This window comes from Herpailurus yagouaroundi, unplaced genomic scaffold (genome assembly GCF_014898765.1).
Source record: "Herpailurus yagouaroundi ecotype Mexico unplaced genomic scaffold, PumYag 28, whole genome shotgun sequence".
Taxonomy (NCBI): Eukaryota; Metazoa; Chordata; class Mammalia; order Carnivora; family Felidae; genus Herpailurus; species Herpailurus yagouaroundi.
In genome coordinates this window covers 168,665,445-168,682,270 of record NW_024412376.1, presented here as the reverse complement: position 1 = coordinate 168,682,270, position 16,826 = coordinate 168,665,445, and the positions used below count along the sequence as shown (strand labels likewise).

General features: G+C 60.7%; 1 protein-coding gene and 1 long non-coding RNA gene across 4 annotated transcripts; one reads left to right on the top strand and one right to left on the bottom strand.

Annotated features, from left to right (window-relative positions):
* Positions 1 to 720: 720 nt before the first annotated feature.
* On the bottom strand, positions 721 to 1,596 carry LOC121039713 (uncharacterized). The gene is made up of 2 exons (XR_005794947.1): positions 1,510 to 1,596; positions 721 to 1,111 (listed from the first exon to the last, which is right to left on the bottom strand). It is a non-coding gene; the product is annotated as an uncharacterized LOC121039713 (long non-coding RNA).
* IDUA (alpha-L-iduronidase) lies at positions 1,568 to 6,848 on the top strand. 3 transcript variants are annotated; one of them, XM_040489920.1, is made up of 14 exons: positions 1,568 to 1,671; positions 1,749 to 1,885; positions 3,148 to 3,233; positions 3,423 to 3,530; positions 3,803 to 3,898; positions 3,995 to 4,197; positions 4,320 to 4,499; positions 4,602 to 4,818; positions 5,146 to 5,358; positions 5,439 to 5,560; positions 5,637 to 5,762; positions 5,855 to 5,931; positions 6,338 to 6,438; positions 6,587 to 6,848. In XM_040489920.1, the coding sequence occupies exons 4-14, from the start codon at positions 3,434 to 3,436 to the stop codon at positions 6,691 to 6,693; spliced, it is 1,539 nt and encodes a 512-aa protein (XP_040345854.1). In that variant the 5' UTR covers positions 1,568 to 1,671; positions 1,749 to 1,885; positions 3,148 to 3,233; positions 3,423 to 3,433; the 3' UTR covers positions 6,694 to 6,848. The 3 variants fall into 3 exon arrangements, with proteins under 3 accessions (XP_040345854.1, XP_040345855.1, XP_040345845.1); XM_040489921.1 differs by lacking the exons at positions 1,568 to 1,671; positions 1,749 to 1,885 and having other exon boundaries at positions 3,423 to 3,481; XM_040489911.1 differs by lacking the exons at positions 1,568 to 1,671; positions 1,749 to 1,885 and having other exon boundaries at positions 4,716 to 4,818.
* The last annotated feature ends 9,978 nt before the right edge of the window (positions 6,849 to 16,826 follow it).

The following is a 16,826-nucleotide window of genomic DNA, read 5'->3' as shown; positions in this document are numbered from 1 at the left end:
GGCGCACTCACCGGCCCCGGGGGCGGCCTGCCTCCGGCGCACGCGCTCAGGCCCTGCCGCGGGGGCCCCCCCGGAGCCGCCGCCCGCCGCCGCGTGCGTGAATGAGGCCTTTGTGCCGCCGCCGCAGCCCCGGCCCCCGTGCCCACGTTCGGACCCTTGCGGGGGGCCGCGGAGTGAAGGCCGGGCCCTCCGAGAGCCGCGCCTCGCTGCAGGGGGAGTGCTGGGGTGGGCTGCACGCTTCACCTCGCTGCTCAGCCCCCTCCCTAAATTAGGTTTCTCAAACCTCTCTCTGAACGGGGCCGGGCAGAGGGAGACCAAGGTGCGGACGGCGGGGCCTAAGGACCATTCCCCGGGGTTCGTTGGCCAGGGGTCGCCTCTGAGGTCGGGTCTTCTGGCCCCTGGGGCAGGTGTATTAGCCCCCAGATTATCCTTGGCTGCCGAGGCTGGCTGGAGAAGGGGGCACTCATATCTACTCAGGGTGACAGGCCACGGATGCCTCTGCCGCTGGGGCTCCCCCCGGGGTACCACCCCACCCCAAGTGCAGGAGCATTGATCTGAGCCCCGCGGTGCCCCCTACCCAGTGTAAGCTCAGCAGGCGGGGATTACCGCTGCTAGGGTGTGCAGAGAAAGCCCCGAGCCCCTGCATATGCCTTCACTTTCCACCGGGTCACCCCACCCCCCGTGGCCCACGCCCCCTCCCCCACAGTAGTGGGACTTTGGAACGGTCTGCTGTGTGCATTTAATTTTTGCCCAACTGCTTGTTAGTTTTCTTTGCTACCGGCTGTGACCTTTGGATGCGGGAGAAACGGGTGAGGGAGGTGATCCCCGCCGCCCAAAAGCTCGTCCTGCTGAGCCCCTGGTGGGAAGACGCACCCCTACACAGAGGGGCCAGCCGGCAAGGGGAGGCAGGGTGCGGGGCCCAGGACGGGCAGGGAGCACTTGCGCGTGGTTGGCTGGACTTGGTCCCTCAGGTGGGCTTCGGAAGCCAGACCCGGGCTCGGCCTTGACCTCGTACGAAGTGAGGGGTGGGGGAGGGAAGGACGTGGGGGGAGGGGCGTTGACTCATCCATGTCCTCGCTGTGTCCGGGAAGACGACGCTGGGCCGGCCAGGCTGGGGCGTGGGATGGGAGGTTGACAGATGAAAAGCTGTCCAGGGCCGGATCGCGTCGTGACCCCCCCCACCTGGCCGGACTGCCGACCGCGCAGGACAAGCCCGGCCGCCACAAGAGGGCGCAGTGCAGGCCCTCCTGACATTTGGCACCTCTCTCCCGCAGATGGAGCCACAGAGCAGGTGTGTTCTCACACCTGAGCCCCTGCCACCCACCTGCCTGTGCTCCTCACTAGGCAACACCCCTCCCCCGCCCAGGCTCAGCGCTTGCTCCTGCGCTGCCCCACCCCCACTGCGCCTGACCGAAAGGCCGCCGGCTTCCAATGCCAGCTCCACCCCTGGATGTCCGCCTCCGTGTGGGCTCACCCCTGCCGGCCTCTGCCACCTGCACCCCTGCCCACCTAGCTGCTCAAGCGAAGTCCGAAGCGTTGTGTAAGATGTCCCCTGTTCATCAGCAGACGTCCCTCCGCCCCGGAAATCTGCTGTAGGTCCTTCCCGCTGCCTTTGTGGCCACCACCCAGTCCTGGCACTACACCTCTGCCTGGGGCCCTTTCAAAACCAAGGTAGAACTACGGGGACAGTAAAAGGGTCATCGATTGTCAGGGGGAGGCGGGGAGGCTGGAGCCTGGGGCATTTTTAGGGCAGCGAAGCAGCTCCATGTGGCGCCAGGGTGGTGGGCGCCTGCCATCATGCGCTCGTCCAGACCCACGGGACATGCACCACCAAGGGTGACCCTGCCCTGGACTCGGGGCGATGACGACGCATCAGCTCCAGCAGGTGCACCACCTGGTGGGGGTGTGGATCGCGGGGGAGGCTGTGGGGGGGGGCAGGGGGCGTGGGGCATCCCCGTGCCTCCCTCAGGTTTGCTGTGAGCCTAGGTCTCTTAAGGGGCTCCTGGGTGGCTCAGTAGGTTAAGCATCCGACTTCGCTCAGGTCATGATCTCGTGGTTCCTGAATTCGAGCCCCGCGTCGCACTCTGTGCTGACAGTTCAGAGCCTGGGGCCTGCTTTGGATTCTGTGTCTGCCCCTCCCCTGCTCAAACTCTGTCTCTCTCAAAACTGAATAAACATTAAAAAAAATTTTATTAAAAACTGCTCTTAAAAAAAAAAGTCTTAAAGTCGTGGCAGTGCTCCACTTGGACCTCTGAAAGGGGCCCCATTTCCTTGTGAGTCAGTCCCGTCCTCACCATGGGCACAAGGCCTCCAGTGACCTGTCACAGCCCGCACCCTGTTCTGCCCCAGGCACACTTGATGCTTTCTGCTGCTCGACAACCACAACTTTATTCCTACCCCAAGACCTTTGCACATGCTGCCTATCTGTTCCCCGAGGCATTCTTGCTGGCCTGCCTCATTACTTGGTTGTTACTTCAGAGAGGCCCTCCCTGCCTGACCCTTGGCTCCCTGTCACTTCTCCCTCGTGGTACATCTGATGTGTCCTTAAAGATTCAAATAGTTGCCTGATGATTTCTGTCCCCTGTCAGAATGTGAACCCGGAGGAAATTGGGCCCCGGTCTGGGGTGGGTGTGGGGGGGGGGGGGGGGGGGGGTGGGGGAGGCCGCCCTTCCCCCTTTTCTGACTGCCCATGTTGCCTCTCGGAGTGTGGGAGAGGGGAGAGGAGTACTGTCGAGACAACTCTGGAGCCCTGACCTCCAGGTGATGCAAGACACAGGCATGGCACCCACCAGGTCCTACCAGGCTCTTCTCCCATGGCTCCCCAGTCCACGGCCAGCTGTCTTCAGTGTGCCTTGTCCTCCCCTACTCCGTCCCGTTGTATCTTTTCCAAAAGACCTGCCTGCCTCGTGCCATGCCTGAGCCCAAAGGCTTGGGCATGGGGTTCAGGCACAGGCACACCAGTTCATACTAGGCTGTGAATGACTGGTAGGCTTCTGCCTTTGGCGTTTTCCAAAGACAGGGACCCTTGAGGAGTCTGGATCTGAGCCCTGTGTGGCACCCTGCGGGCTCCCTGCCTGCATGCACGTGGCCTCAGTTCCAGCCTGGGGCCCACTTCTCTCTGCGCTGACATCGAGTGTCCTTGTATAGGGGGTCAGTGGAGCAAGGCCTGAGCTACAACTTCACCCATCTGGATGGGTTCCTGGATCTTCTCCGAGAGAACCAGCTCCTCCCAGGTGAGCAGCCAGCCCCACCCCTCTGTCTGCCAGTCCTGCCCCCTCCCCACCACCCGGCTCCTCTGCGTCCACACTGGTGAGGCACCAGGGAGGCTGGCCTCTGTGCCGGCACGGTGGAGCCCGGGCTGGGTGGAGCACGGGTGCCGTGTGGCAGGCGGGCGGCAGGACAGCCACCTTCTTGTGTCGCAGGCTTTGAGCTGATGGGCAGCCCCTCCAAACGCTTCACCGACTTTGAGGACAAGCAGCAGGTGTTTGAGTGGAAGGCGCTGGTCTCCCTCCTGGCCAGGAGATACGTTGGTGGGCAGGGCACAGGCCTTCGCGGGAAAGGGGGGGTGCTCCTGGGGAGGCTCCTCCCGCAGCACCCCGGCCACCTTGTTGGCCTCTGTCACGAACCCTGGGCCAGGGCCCCCGGATGGGGACAGCAGGCCGGGCAGGGTGCAGTGGGCCCGCGTGGAATGAGATGTCGTCGGCACCTCCAAGCCTCCGACCGTGGGCCCGTCTCCCTGGGAGGCGGCATAGGCTTGGCCTTGCCCCTGGGGGGCACGCGTGCCAGTGGGGACACTCTGCAGACAGGTACGGACTCTCCCACGTTTCCAAGTGGAACTTCGAGACGTGGAACGAGCCAGACCACCACGACTTTGACAACGTGTCCATGAGCTTGCAAGGTGGGGGGCACCTCCTGGGGTCCTGTGGGCTGAGAAGGGGCGGGAGCATCACCTCAGGCGCTGGCGTGTGGATTCCGAGGTCCCTCCCCCACCCAGGCTTCCTGAACTACTACGACGCCTGCTCCGAAGGCCTGCGAGCCGTCAGCCCCGCTCTGCGCCTGGGCGGCCCTGGGGACTCCTTCCACCCCTGGCCGCGCTCCCCGCTGTGCTGGGGCCTCCTGGGCCACTGTCACAACGGCACCAACTTCTTCACGGGAGAGTTGGGCGTGCGGCTGGACTACATCTCCCTCCACAAGAAGGTACAAGCGCTGGGCCCCCCGCCCCTCCCCCGGCCGGGCACCCCCGCCAGCCGCAGCCCTACCCGCGCCTAAGCGGCAGTCACGTGAGCTGGCCCCAGAGGTCCTGAAGCCCGCCTCCCTAGGGCGCGGGCAGTTCCATCTACATCCTGGAGCAGGAGCAGGCGGCCGTGCAACAGATCCAGCGGCTCTTCCCCAAGTTCGCCGACACCCCCATTTACAACGACGAAGCTGACCCGCTAGTGGGCTGGTCCCTGCCGCAGCCTTGGAGGGCCGACGTGACCTACGCGGCCCTGGTGGTGAAGGTAGGCCCGGCCGAGGACCTCCCCCCAGGGCGGCGTTTCTTACTGGGAGGGCGGGTTCCAGGGGGGCGGCCTGGGACATCCCGACCCCCTGGACCCCCGCAGGTCATTGCGCAGCACCAGAACCTGCTGGTGGCCAACACCAGCTCCCCCGTGCGCTACGCGCTCCTGAGCAACGACAACGCCTTCCTGAGTTACCACCCGCACCCCTTCACGCAGCGCACGCTCACGGCGCGCTTCCAGGTCAACAACACCCGCCCGCCGCACGTGCAGCTGCTGCGCAAGCCGGTGCTCACCGCCATGGCGCTGCTGGCCCTGCTGGGTAACCCCCCGCCCCGCCTTCCCCGCGCCCACGGGGCTGCCGGTGCACCCGGGCCGGAGCTCGGTTAGGCAGGGGGTCGTTCCAGGCCCTAGTGGTGACCGTGCCCTACCGGGGGTGGGGGCGGCTCTTGCCCCAAGCGGTCCGGCTCCCCGCCCCAGCGCGCTGGGCCGCAGCAGCCGTGGCCGGCGGGGCGCCTCCCGGTGGGGGACCCCTAGTGGCAGTGGGGGGGGGGGGTGGGAGGGAGGCTGAGTGGCAGGAAGCGAGGCCCCGGGAGGGCAGAGGGGCTGCGACTGCCGCCTAGCGACAGCCCCGCTCCACGCCCCCTAGACGGCGAGCAGCTCTGGGCCGAGGTGTGGCAGGGCGGGACGCTGCTGGACAGCAACCACACGGTGGGCGTGCTGGCCAGCGCGCACCACCCGGCCGGCCCCGCTGACGCCTGGCGCGCCACGGTGCTGGTCTACGCGAGCGACGACACGCGCACCCACCCCAACCGCAGCATCGCCTTGACCCTGCGCCTGCACGGGGTGCCCCCGGGGCCGGGTGAGCTGGGGGCCCGGCGAAGGGGTGGCTCTGGAGGGGGCGGGCCCGGCGAGGCGTGGCCCCAGCGTCTGGCTCCGCAGGCCTCGTCTACGTCACACTCTACCTGGACAACCGGTTCTGCAGCCCTCATGGCGAGTGGCAGCGCCTCGGCCGGCCGGTCTTCCCCTCGGCAGAGGAGTTCCGGCACATGCGCGCAGCCGAGGTCCGAGAGCAGGGTGGGAACGGGGCGGGGAGGCTCCCCAGGTCCCAAGGCCCCGAGTACCAGTCCCTGCCCCTAGGACCCGGTGGCCACGGTGCCGCGCCCCTTCCCTGCCAGCGGCCGCCTGACGCTTCAGCCGGAGCTCCGACTGCCCTCACTCCTGTTGGTGCACGTGTGCGCACGCCCAGAGAAGCCGCCAGGCCAGGCAAGTGGCGGCCCCCTCCCCCCCCGCCCGGGGGCCCCCAGCCCCCCCCCCCCCCCGCCCACCCCCCAGTCACGACACCTCTCTCCCTGCAGGTGACGCAGCTCCGGGCTCTGCCCCTGACCAGTGGGCAGGTGCTCTTGGTCTGGTCAGATGAGCATGTGGTCTCCAAGTGCGTGAGGGGGTTCATTCCCGGTACCCCTAATCCCCGTTCTGTTCATCCTCCCCCTGCCCTCCAGTCTGGTCCCCGGAGGCTGCAGTGCCCACGTGGTCACTCAGCTGTGGTCCTCCAAGCCCTCTGCCCCTCACACCCTGGCCACCGCTGTTCGCACAACCACACAAATGGCCCAAGACGCCACACCTGTTGATGGGGGAGCGGGGTGCCCACAGGGGACGTTTACAGGTGGCAGTCGAGCCCCTGTCCCTTCTCTTCATCGAGCTGGCCCGTCATCGTTGCAGGAAGAGTACAGGGACCCGGGAGGAGTCAGAAAAGGGGCTGTAGGCAGTAGGGCTGTAACTCTGCGGTGTCTACACTCGCCCCACCTGGACGCCAGCCCCGGTCCTGCTGACCTTCCCAGGTGCCTGTGGACGTATGAGGTCCAGTTCTCTGCAGGTGGTGAGGGGTACGCCCCCGTCAGCAGGAAGCCGTCGACCTTTAACCTCTTTGTGTTCAGCCCAGGTATGTTCACCCATCGCCCTGGCCTCGGCACGGTGTTCCCTGGGGTGGGGTCCAGGGCTTCGTAAAGGCCAGGGTTAGGGGACTCCAGGAACCTGGGGCGGGTTCAAGGAGGCACCCACTCGAGAACACGCGTGTTTGTTTGCCTCAGACACAGCTGTCACATCTGGCTCCTACCGGGTTCGAGCGGTGGACTACTGGGCCCGACCAGGCCCCTTCTCGAACCCTGTGCAGTACGTGGAGGTCCCTGCCCCGTGAGGGCTGCCGCTGCCCAGTGACTGTGAGCTGGAGCTGACCGGTGACCCCGGGCGGCCAGGAGCTGAGGCGGGCCGGACCACCGCCGGCCATCACTTGGCTCTGTTCACCTTGTCCTGTGACTTGCTCGCCTCCTTAAAGTGCCTTTCCGCTCATCAGTCTTGGGGTTGGCCTTTGTGGATGGGCGTGCAGCCAAGTCGGGGCCTGGTTCCAGCAAAGCCTTCCCCGCCAACCCCCCCCCCCCCCTCCAGAGTGCTTTCCCCCACTGCGGGAGCCAGGATGGGGAGCACGCTGAGCACAGGGGGACCGAGGTCCGGCTGCCATTAGGACAGCTACCCTGCCTGCCTGGGGTCTCTGGCATCACTGCTGGGTGTGGTGGCCCCATTGCTGTCCCCGGCCCGTTCTGCAGAGCAGGGGCTGAGGCTGTGCTTGGAGGGGTCCTGCCTGGGTCAGGCTGGAGCCCAGGAGGGGACCCCCTTCCTGAGCCCGGACAGGCTGTCCCCTGTACCCCCAGGTGGGAGGTCGGGTGGGGCTTCCAAGCTATCTGGCCCCAACCGTGGCCAGCGGTCGAAAGGGTCTGCAGCGCCACCTGTAGGCTGCGCCTGCCGGCATGATCATCCCAGTTCTATACCTGAGCCCAGAAGGAAACAGCACGCTGAGACCAGGATGACCCGGGACCATTTGCAGGGGTGTGGCGCGGGCAGGGAAGCTGCACAGGTTGTACAGGACCCCGGGACCCCTTTCCACACCCATACCCCGCCCCAGGCAGATGGAGCGGGTGGGGGCACCCTTACCGGTCCAGAGACAGAAAGGTGTGGAGAGGCCACCTGGCGAGGAGCAGAGACCTTCAGCCCGGGGTCGCAGCCAGCCGGGGAGGGGGCCTGTGAGCAGGAGTGCGGGTGTGGTGGCTCTGATCTCCCTTCCTCTGCTGCCCTCCGGGGCTACGTTGGGCTCAGGACGGGGGGCCCAGGACGGGGGGAGGTCTGAAGGGCAGAGGAAGACCAGAGCTACTCAGCCCCTCTGGCTCTCCAAAACCTGCCGGTCCCCTGTCCACGCGCAAAACCCAAGAGCCACCAGGTGCCCCCGACTGCCCGATCGTGGGAAGTCAGCATGACTGTCCATCCCTCTGAACCCCAAAGTCCTTACCTGTTCCTCTTGCCCCACGTGGGTGCCTCAGTGCCTGGGGGGCCCGGTCCGTGTTTCTCTGTGGGGCACCGTTACCCACTGACTGCTATTGTCACCCAAAGGCGCAGTCCCCGGGTTCTAGGCATGGTCTTCCCGTCCTTTCGTGAAACCTGTCTCAGCCAGCTCAGTGGTCACGACAGAGCGTGACAAAGTCCCGCATGGCTCCAACTGCAGAAACGCGTTCTCTCCCAGCCCCAGAGGCCAGTCTGACATCAAGGTGTGGGCAGGGTTGCTTCCTTTGAGGCCTCTTTCCTGGGCTCGTGCACAGCCGCCTCCTTCCTGCACGTGTCTGTGTCCTTGTGTTCCCTGCCTGGAAGGATATAAGTCACGTGGATTGACCTCATCGCAGTCTCCTCTGTAAAGGCCCCACCTGCAGATAGAATTCTGTTCTGAGACCCTGGGGTTAGAACTTCAACATAAGAATTTGTGGGGGATAGTGGGGCCTGGGTGGCTCAGTCGGTTGAGCGTCCGACTTCGACTCAGGTCATGATCTCGCAGTTCGTGGGTTCAAGCCCCGCGTCAGGCTCTGTGCTGACAGCTGGGAGCCTGGAGCCTGCTTCGGATGCTGGGTCTCCCTCTCTGCCCCTCCTCCACCCGTGCTTGTGCGTGTTCTCTCCCTCCCTCTCAAAAATAGTAAGGGGGAAAAAAGTGGGGGGGGGGGCATACGGTTCAACTCCCAATGAGCACCTACCCCATTCTCCCCTGGTGGTTGGCACCCATCCCCCACTAGTAAAACAGCGTCTTCTCTACCTGCTGGTTCAGTGGTCTGAGGACCCGATGGAGCCCCTGGGCTCCCGGCCTACAGGAGGGGGACTGAGTCGCCTGGTGGGCCAGGCCCTTCCTCGGATGCCAGGACCTTCGAGCTGGAAGAGCTGAGATTCCCTGGGCAGTGAGGCTGCCCCCGCCCCCCCAGCCCTGGGTTCTGGCTTTTGGTGGAACGGCAGCACACGGACAGAGTTTGCACCTCAGCCCTGAGCTCCTAGCTCAAGCCGGAGGTCGGAGGAGTCCCTCCTTTGGAGGTGGCTGTGGCTCCGGGGCAGTCAGGACGGCACCGCCGTACCCTCTGCCGGTCGTGGTGTCCCCACCGTGACTGCACCTTCCGTGTTGTCAGGTTGCCGACGCATCCCCGTTCTCCGACCCGCTGACGGGTAGCTTTGGTCCTTGCGGATTTGTGGTTGGGCTTCCCGAGAGCTGGGGAGTCCTCGTGACTGGCCCACACGCAGTCTCTCTGCCTGGGCTCGGGGGGGATAGCACTGGGGTGGCAGGGAGGCCTGAGTCCCAGGTGCGGGGACACCCCCAGATCCAGGCAGGTGTGTCCGTGGGACGCAACACCCTCCCTCCGTGCTTCTCCCCGAACCTCGTCCTCAAGTTTCCCGTCTTGGGCTTCAGGAGTCTGGCCAGCTGCCCGCCCCCCTGGACGATACCTTGTGCGAAGCCGGGCCGGGCCCGGTGCGTGGGCTGGGTTCGGCCCGCTGAGGCACCGTACGTGCGTGCCTTTGCCCACAACCGTGTCTGCACGTTCTCGTATCCCAACAGCCAGCAGGAACCTCCCCCCAACCCCCCTCCCCGGTAAAGCCCCGGGTGGGCGGAGAGCAAGGGGGGCCGGCACTTCCTGTCTGTTCCACTGACTTCCAGCTGTTCCTGGGCCAGTCCCTACTAGCTTCCCTTCGGGAGGGAACACTGCATGCACTTGGTCCTCAGGGGGCACTTGGGTCACATGGCCCCTGGGGAGATGGGGCCAGACTTCGGCCCCAGCTCAGGGCCGCTTTTCAAGTGGATAATTAATTTTTTTCAATGTTTATTTTTGAGAGACAGAGTGAGTTGGGGAGGGGCCGAGAGAGAGGGAGACACAGACTCCGAGGCAGGCTCCAGGCCCCGAGCGGTCAGCACAGAGCCCGACGTGGGGCTGGAACTCACAAACCGCGAGATCATGGCCTGAGCCGAAGGCGGACGCTCCACCCGCTGAGCCCCCCCAGGCGCCCCCTCGAGTGCATAACTGATTTTGATCAGGAGGAAGTGGCCTTGCCCTAGGGCGCCAGGAGTCTGGGCTGGAGGGCTTTCTCCTGTGGGCACCTGCCACCGGCAATGTGGGCCCGACGGGCCGTCCACCCAAGTGGCGAGTGGCCTGTGTCCTGCCTGGATGAGCTGCAGGGACTTCTCTTGCCGACGCTGCCCGATGCCCAGGAAAGCGGCTAGAGAAGAGTGCGTGTGCTGGTGCGTGCCGCACCCCAAGTCTAGAGTGTCACCGAGCACCGGGCCTCGCAGAAGCAGGTGCTGTCGGGCGCAGCGAATTACCTTACTTCAGGACGTGCCGGCATCTCCTAGACCATCGGATCCCGAAGGTTTTCCTGGAAGCTCCTGGCCTTTCCCACCCTGTGGTCACCACGGGTCTTACCAGGGCATGCAGGGTACTTGCCCAAGTTCGGCCGGCCGGCCGGCCGGCCGGGCAGTGTCCTCGAGAAAACCAAGATCCCTGAAGGGCCAGACTGAGACGGGGGTGGTGCCATCAAGGGGCACCGTGGGAGCGTGCTGGCCTCTGCGTTGCGCGAAAACTGGCTGTTCCGATTTTCTTCTTCGCTGAGGATAGAAAAAGCATAAGCAGGTTAGCCGTGGATCAGGTGACGGAACCACATGTGGTTTCCTCCGTACTCTCAGCTACGATCGGTCTCGGCACAGGATACGTGGTGGTCACCTGTCCTGGCGGCATCCGGCAAGCTGTGTGAACACAGAAGGGATCCGCCCCCTGGCAGCTCCCAAGGGTCTGACGCCGGAACCCATCTCTGCGGGTGTCGCACAACTGTGCTGGTCTGGGCTGGGCAGGGAGGGGCCGGCCTGGGGGCTTCCGCAATGGCCGGGCCACTGGTTACATAGAAACGCCCCCTCCCTACGTTCCGGGGACTACAGAAGGCCCTGAAGGCAGAGTCTGCAGAGCCCTCGGGCTCACGGACTCGGCCAGTGCCACCTCTACTGCCCCCCGCCACCACTGTAATGGCTTTCAGGTGATGGTATTGGCATCATCTCAGGGCCATTATCCAGTAACCCCCAGAGGTCTGAGAGCAGTCACAGTGCCCCGTATGCACTTGGGGACACATGCCAGCAACTGTGTTATGAGCTCTTCCTTTAGGGGACCCGACCTGCCCCTCCATCAAGGGCTCTGGAGCATCACTGTGACTGGTCGTGTCTGAGAACAGCCCACCAGACACCATCTGCCTGCAGGTCCCCCGAGCAGGTGCTTTGGAAGCTGATGTCTGCTTCGTCTCTTGGCGCCCTGCACGTAACCGGTCGCTTCTTGTTTGCAGAAGACGCCTGCGGTCCGCCACTTCAGAGACACCCACGTATGGGCCGCCCGGGGCCCCTCAGGACTTGATCCGACTCACTGGCCTGTCTCGGGCACGGCCAGGACCCCAGGCCCCGAGCGGCAGGTCCCGAGGTGGGTGGCGCTGTAGTTGCCGGTGGGCAGCCAGCCTCCTCCACTCCAGGCGCTCGGGCCGGCTCTGCACACCCGGTCCCCGTGGCCGCACCGTCACGCACCTGTGTGCCGATCGAGATACGCTGCCATGAGGCTTCTCGGGCTCCTGTCAGGGCAGCCGCGGAGACCCGGGCTTCCTCGCCCCGGGGGGGGGGCGGGGGTGCCGTGTTAGGGTCGCACCTCCTCGTGGTTCTGGAGGCGGAGGGATGACCGGGCACGGATGTGACAGGTGAGGGCTTCATGGCCCTGGGCTAGAGGACCGAGCGGCCTTGGCCCCGTGTCCTTCTCAAGTCTCGGGTGTCCCTCCTGAGGGACAGTTTGCAAGCAGTTTACAAGTCGTGAACGCTACTCCTCGGCAAACGGGGACCTCCGCGAGTCCAGCCTTGCGCCACCCAGTGGCCACAGAGACCCGGCCCCACGTGGCCCCGCTCAGTTTCCCTTCTTCCCTTTCTGCTTCCACCTGCGCTGTGCCCGGGGAGCCTGAGTGCCCGTGACGCCACTTCCCAGCCACAGGGTCAACCCCCAACTCCTCAGAGCTGAGCCGCCTCGTGCCAGGAGCCCATGTGGAAGGTCCGTGTCCTGGGGCCACTGCCAGTGCTGATGGCCCCGTGGGTCAGGGCCCCGGCAGGGAGGACGTGCGCACTCCGGCTTCGACGCGGGGACCGGCTGCAGAGGCGGGTCGGGAAGCAGAAAGCCCAAGGGAGCCCCAGGCAGGGGTGTTACCCTTCCAGGTGCGAGGGAGGAAGAGAGGGGTCCCCCGCAGGCCCGAGGCCTCTAACCTTGCCCTTGGACTCCTCCCAGCTTGTGCATAGACCAAACCAGGCATGACTTGGAGTCCAGCACAGGGAGGGGCCGGCAGTGGGCCTGCTGGGGGAGGGGAGGGGAGGGGGGGCCCCGTTGAGGGCCGCAGGAGGGGTGGCGCGGCTGCAGAGGAGGGACACCCTGAGCCTGGTGCCCTCGCTCACAGCCCAAAGAGGGCGCTGGGGCAGCTTGGGCAGTGGGAGGGTGTGGATGGAACCTGGCCCCTGGCGTGATGGGACGGCACGGGTGCACACCCCTCCCAGGCTGGGTGAGTGTGGGGTGTGGCTGCCGGGATTCATGCGTGCCACTGTCCGGCCCAGCACCGAGACGTTACCATCTGCCATGCCCACTGGGCCGCGGCCCAGGCACCCTGACACCAGGCCAGAAGTCTCCCCAACACCCTTCTGGTCGAAGGTCTCCACCTGGGTTGGCAGAGGAGAAGGGCTCTGCAAGCGGCCCCTCCCCGCCCGAGCCAAGTTGGGCTGTGGGTGCCCAACTCAGCAGCCAGAGGTGGCCAGAGCCCCGTCGCCCACCGGCCACACAGGGGCCCCGGGCAGGCTGGCACGATGGCCGTCCCTCCAGGGAAGGTGGTGTGTGGTAGGCGGGAGGGGGCCGTGAATGCCAGCACCGTCCCCAGCTCCTGCCTCCCGCTCCAGACCACGACCCTTGGGGAGAGCTACAGAGAAGCCTGAGAAGGAACACCCCAGGCCAATGACAGTGTGAGCTGGGCTTCGCCACCAAGGAGGCTTGTCCACCGGTCGGCCCTGCTCAGGATGGCCTGGCCTGCCCAGGCCGGGGGCAGGGGCGGGGGATCCCCTCGGGGACCAGGGGTGCACATACGCAGGGGCCTGAGGCTGGTTCTCGGCAGGAGTGTTGGTCAGCCCCAGGAGTTCTCGCCCCGTCCTGGGAGAGCCTGCCGTGAAGCAGGACTGGTGTCACACACCCACACCCGGTGACCCTTCTGTGGGGACAGCCAACCCCGGGAAGGGGCTCCCAGGTCAAGGCTTAGACCAGGGGCTGCTCCTCCGAGCTCACCTCTCAGAGGGATGTGCGTGGGGCCGCCCCCCCCGTACGCTGTCTGTGGCCGAGAGTCACAGGTAGCACCCCCAGTGTCCCTCGAAGAGGAAGGAGTAAGCGGGTCCCGGTCTGGCCAAACAGTGGTTCCAGAACAGATGCAGGAAGGAGGCCAGCCCTGTGCTCTGTTGAGGGAGAGCTCCAGTGAGGTTCTCAAGTTGAGAGAGCAGTGACAGGAGGAAAAGCGTAACCAAAGAGGTTGTGCGTGTGTTAAGACGTCTAAAACGATTTACATCCCCGAGTCGGGCATTCATGTACTCACTCAACAAACACTGATGCGGCGTCCGTGTGCTGCAGGCCTGTCCCCTCAGCCGTGTCCTGACCCGACCGCTCCGTGGAGGGCTCTCCTCTGTCCTTCCAGCACGTCAGTCTGGGGTGTCTTTTAAAACAACGCCTTTGCTGAAGCATAACGGAACCAATAATGTGCACTATTGAAAGTGTACAATTGGATACGTTTTGGCACATTTACATCCAAGACCACAGTCCAGACAGCATCATCAATCACCCCCAGACGTCCCCATGCCTCCCCCATCCCCAGATCCTGCCCTGTCCCTGCAGAGCCACTGGCTGTTCTAGAATGTTACACAGATGCCATCATGCAATGTGCACTCTTTACTTTTAACGTTTCTTTCCCTTGAGACACCTGTTTCATTCTACTGTTGACTGGGTCCCGTCCTATGGGTGTGGGGCAGTCCGGGTGCCCACTCACTTGTGGGACATCTGTGTGGTTTCCGGTTTGGGGCTATCACATCCGTGCACCAGTCTTTGTACGGACACGCGCCTTCTTCTCTGTCGGGTAAACACCTGGGAGTAGAATGACCAGCTCATAGGACTAGACGTGATGTGTGCTTACCTCTGAAAACGCTTGCTAAACTGGTTTCCAAAGTGGTCGTGTCACCTGCGTGGGGAGTTGTGTTCAGCGCAGGCCTACATTGATCTTGCGTCTCGGAAGGTGCGCTAATATTAGTTCTAGTGGCTTTTTTCTCGCAGGTGACATAGAATTTTCTACATAGATGATCATGTCATTTACAAATCAAGCCATTTTACTTACTTCTTTCCAATCCGTACTGGCTCGAACCTCCAGGTACAACGTAGAATAGCAGAGTGGAAAGAGCAAACCCACCGCCTCGTTCCGATTTTAGAGCGAGCTTTAGCGTTACTCTTTAATAATTAAGTGTGATGTCAACAGTAATGTTTCTTCAGACTGGAGAAGCCTTTTCCAGGGTTAGTTTGCTGAGAGTTTTTTTCCATTGGGAACAGGTATTAGATTCTGTCCATTGCTGTTTCTGTATCTATCGGGATAATCTTATGGCTTTTCTTTCAGTTATTATGGTAAATTACAGTAACAGATTTTCAAATGTTAATTTGCATCCCTGGGCTCAACCCCACCTGATCACCATATGTTACCCCTTTTCATACTTGCTGGTTTCATGGAATGAGTTGGGAGGTGTTTCCTTTTCTTCCCTTTTCTGGTAGCATTTTTGTAAAATGGGTTTAGTTTCCTCCCCAGATGTTTGTTTGTTTTTTTGTTTGTTTGTTTGTTTGTTTGTTTGTTTGTTTGTTTTTAGGAATCTCTACACCCAATGTGGGGCTCGAACTCACCACCCTGAGATCAGGAGTCACACGCTCCACTGACTGAGGCAGCAAGGCTCCCCCCTCCCTAAATGTTTTGTAGAATTTCTCAGTGAAGTCCTCTGGGTGTGATGTTTTCTTTGTGGGAAGGTTTTTAACTATAAGTTCAAACTATTTGATAGATATATTCAGGCTCCCTATCTCTTGTAGAATGAGCTCTGGCAGTTTTTAATATTCAGTGAATTTTTCCATTTCATCTAATGTGTCAAATTTGTTGGTGTGAAGTTGTTAATAATATTTCCTGTTTTTATATTAACATGTGTTAGACCCATAGTGGTGTAGCCTCTCTCATTCCTGATATCAATTCCTGTTTCATTTCTCTTTAACTCCAGATCCATCTGTAAGAGAGTTATTGATTTTACTGATTCTCTTAAAGAAACAGCTTTTGGTTTCATTATTTTTCTCTATGTTTCTATTTCATTGATTTCTAATGTGACCTTTTTTATTTCTTTTTCTGTCTACTTTGGGTTTCATCTGCTCTCATGATGGACGCTAAGGTCAATGAATCATGTCTTCTCTAAAATGCATGTGTAGTGGTATACATTTCCCTAAGTACTGCTTTAACTGCATTCCACAGGTTTTTTTTTTTTTTACATGTTGTCTTTTCATTTCCATTTTGTTCAAAATAACTTTTAAGTTTATTTACTTATTTTGAGAGAAAGAGAACGAGCACAAGCTGGGTGAAGGGTCAGAGGAAAAGAGAATTCCATGCAGGATGCATGCTCAGCATGGAGCCCAATGTGGGGCTTGATCCCATGACCCTGGGATCATGACCTGAGCCAAAATCAAGAGTCGGTTGCCCAACTGACTGAGCCACCCAGGTGCCCCCTAGTTTAAAATAATTTTTAATTTTCATTTTGTTTTTTCTTCAATACATGGGAAATTAAGAAGCAGATTATTTGGTTTGCAAATATTTGAGAATTTTCCAGATAGCTTTCTGTTAGTGATTTCTAATATAATTGTAGTGTGGTCAGAGAGCATTCTTTTAATGACTTGAGTTATTTTATATATGTTGAGACCTGGGCCCAGAAAATGAAAGACTCTTCTATAAATATTAATTAGGCCAAGTTAGGTGGCAGTGTTTTTCAAGTCTTCTATGTCCCTAATTATTTTGTGCCCACTTGTGGAATCTAATATTGGGAGAAGAGAGTGGAACTCTGTGTATAATTGTGGATTTGCCCATTTCCCCCATCAGTTTTTGCTTCATGGACTTTTATCATCTGTCATTAGGTTCATGCACATTTAGGGTTGTTATGTCCTTTTGATGATGTTATCAGTTTGTTATCACAAAATGAACCTATTTATCCCTGGTGATACTCTCACTGTGGGTTTTCTTTCTTTTGATGAGCCAGCATAGGATAACTTTCCCCATCCTTTTACTTTCCCCGATTTGTGTCTGTGAAGTGTGTTTACATAGGTAGCACCGAGTTGAATCTTGCTATTTTACCCAATCTGGCAACCTCTGCTTTTTAATTGGGATGTTTAGGCCATTTACATTTAGTGTGATTATTGATGTGGTTGGGTTTAATCTATCATCATGCTATTTATCTTTTATTTGTCTTGTCTATTGTTTTCCCCACTTTTCCTACTTTCTGTCTTAAAAAAAAAAAAAACCAAAAAACTCATTCCGGGGAGCCTGGGTAGCTCAGTCGGTTAAGTGTCTGACTTCAGCTCAGGTCACAATCTCTCTCTCAAAAGTAAACAAACAAACAAACAAACAATAAAACCCTCATTCAATCTGTCTCCTTTGTTGCTTTAAATTTTTTTTTTAATGTTTATTTATTTTTGAGAGAAAGACAGAGACAGAGCATGAGCAGCGAAGGGGCAGAGAGAGGGAGACACAGGATCCAAAGCAGGCTCCAGGCTCTGAGCTGTCAGCACAAAGCCCGATGCGGGGCCCAAACCCATGAACCGCAAGATCATGACCCAAGCCGAAGTCGCACGCTTAACCAACTGAGCCACCCAGGCACCCCTC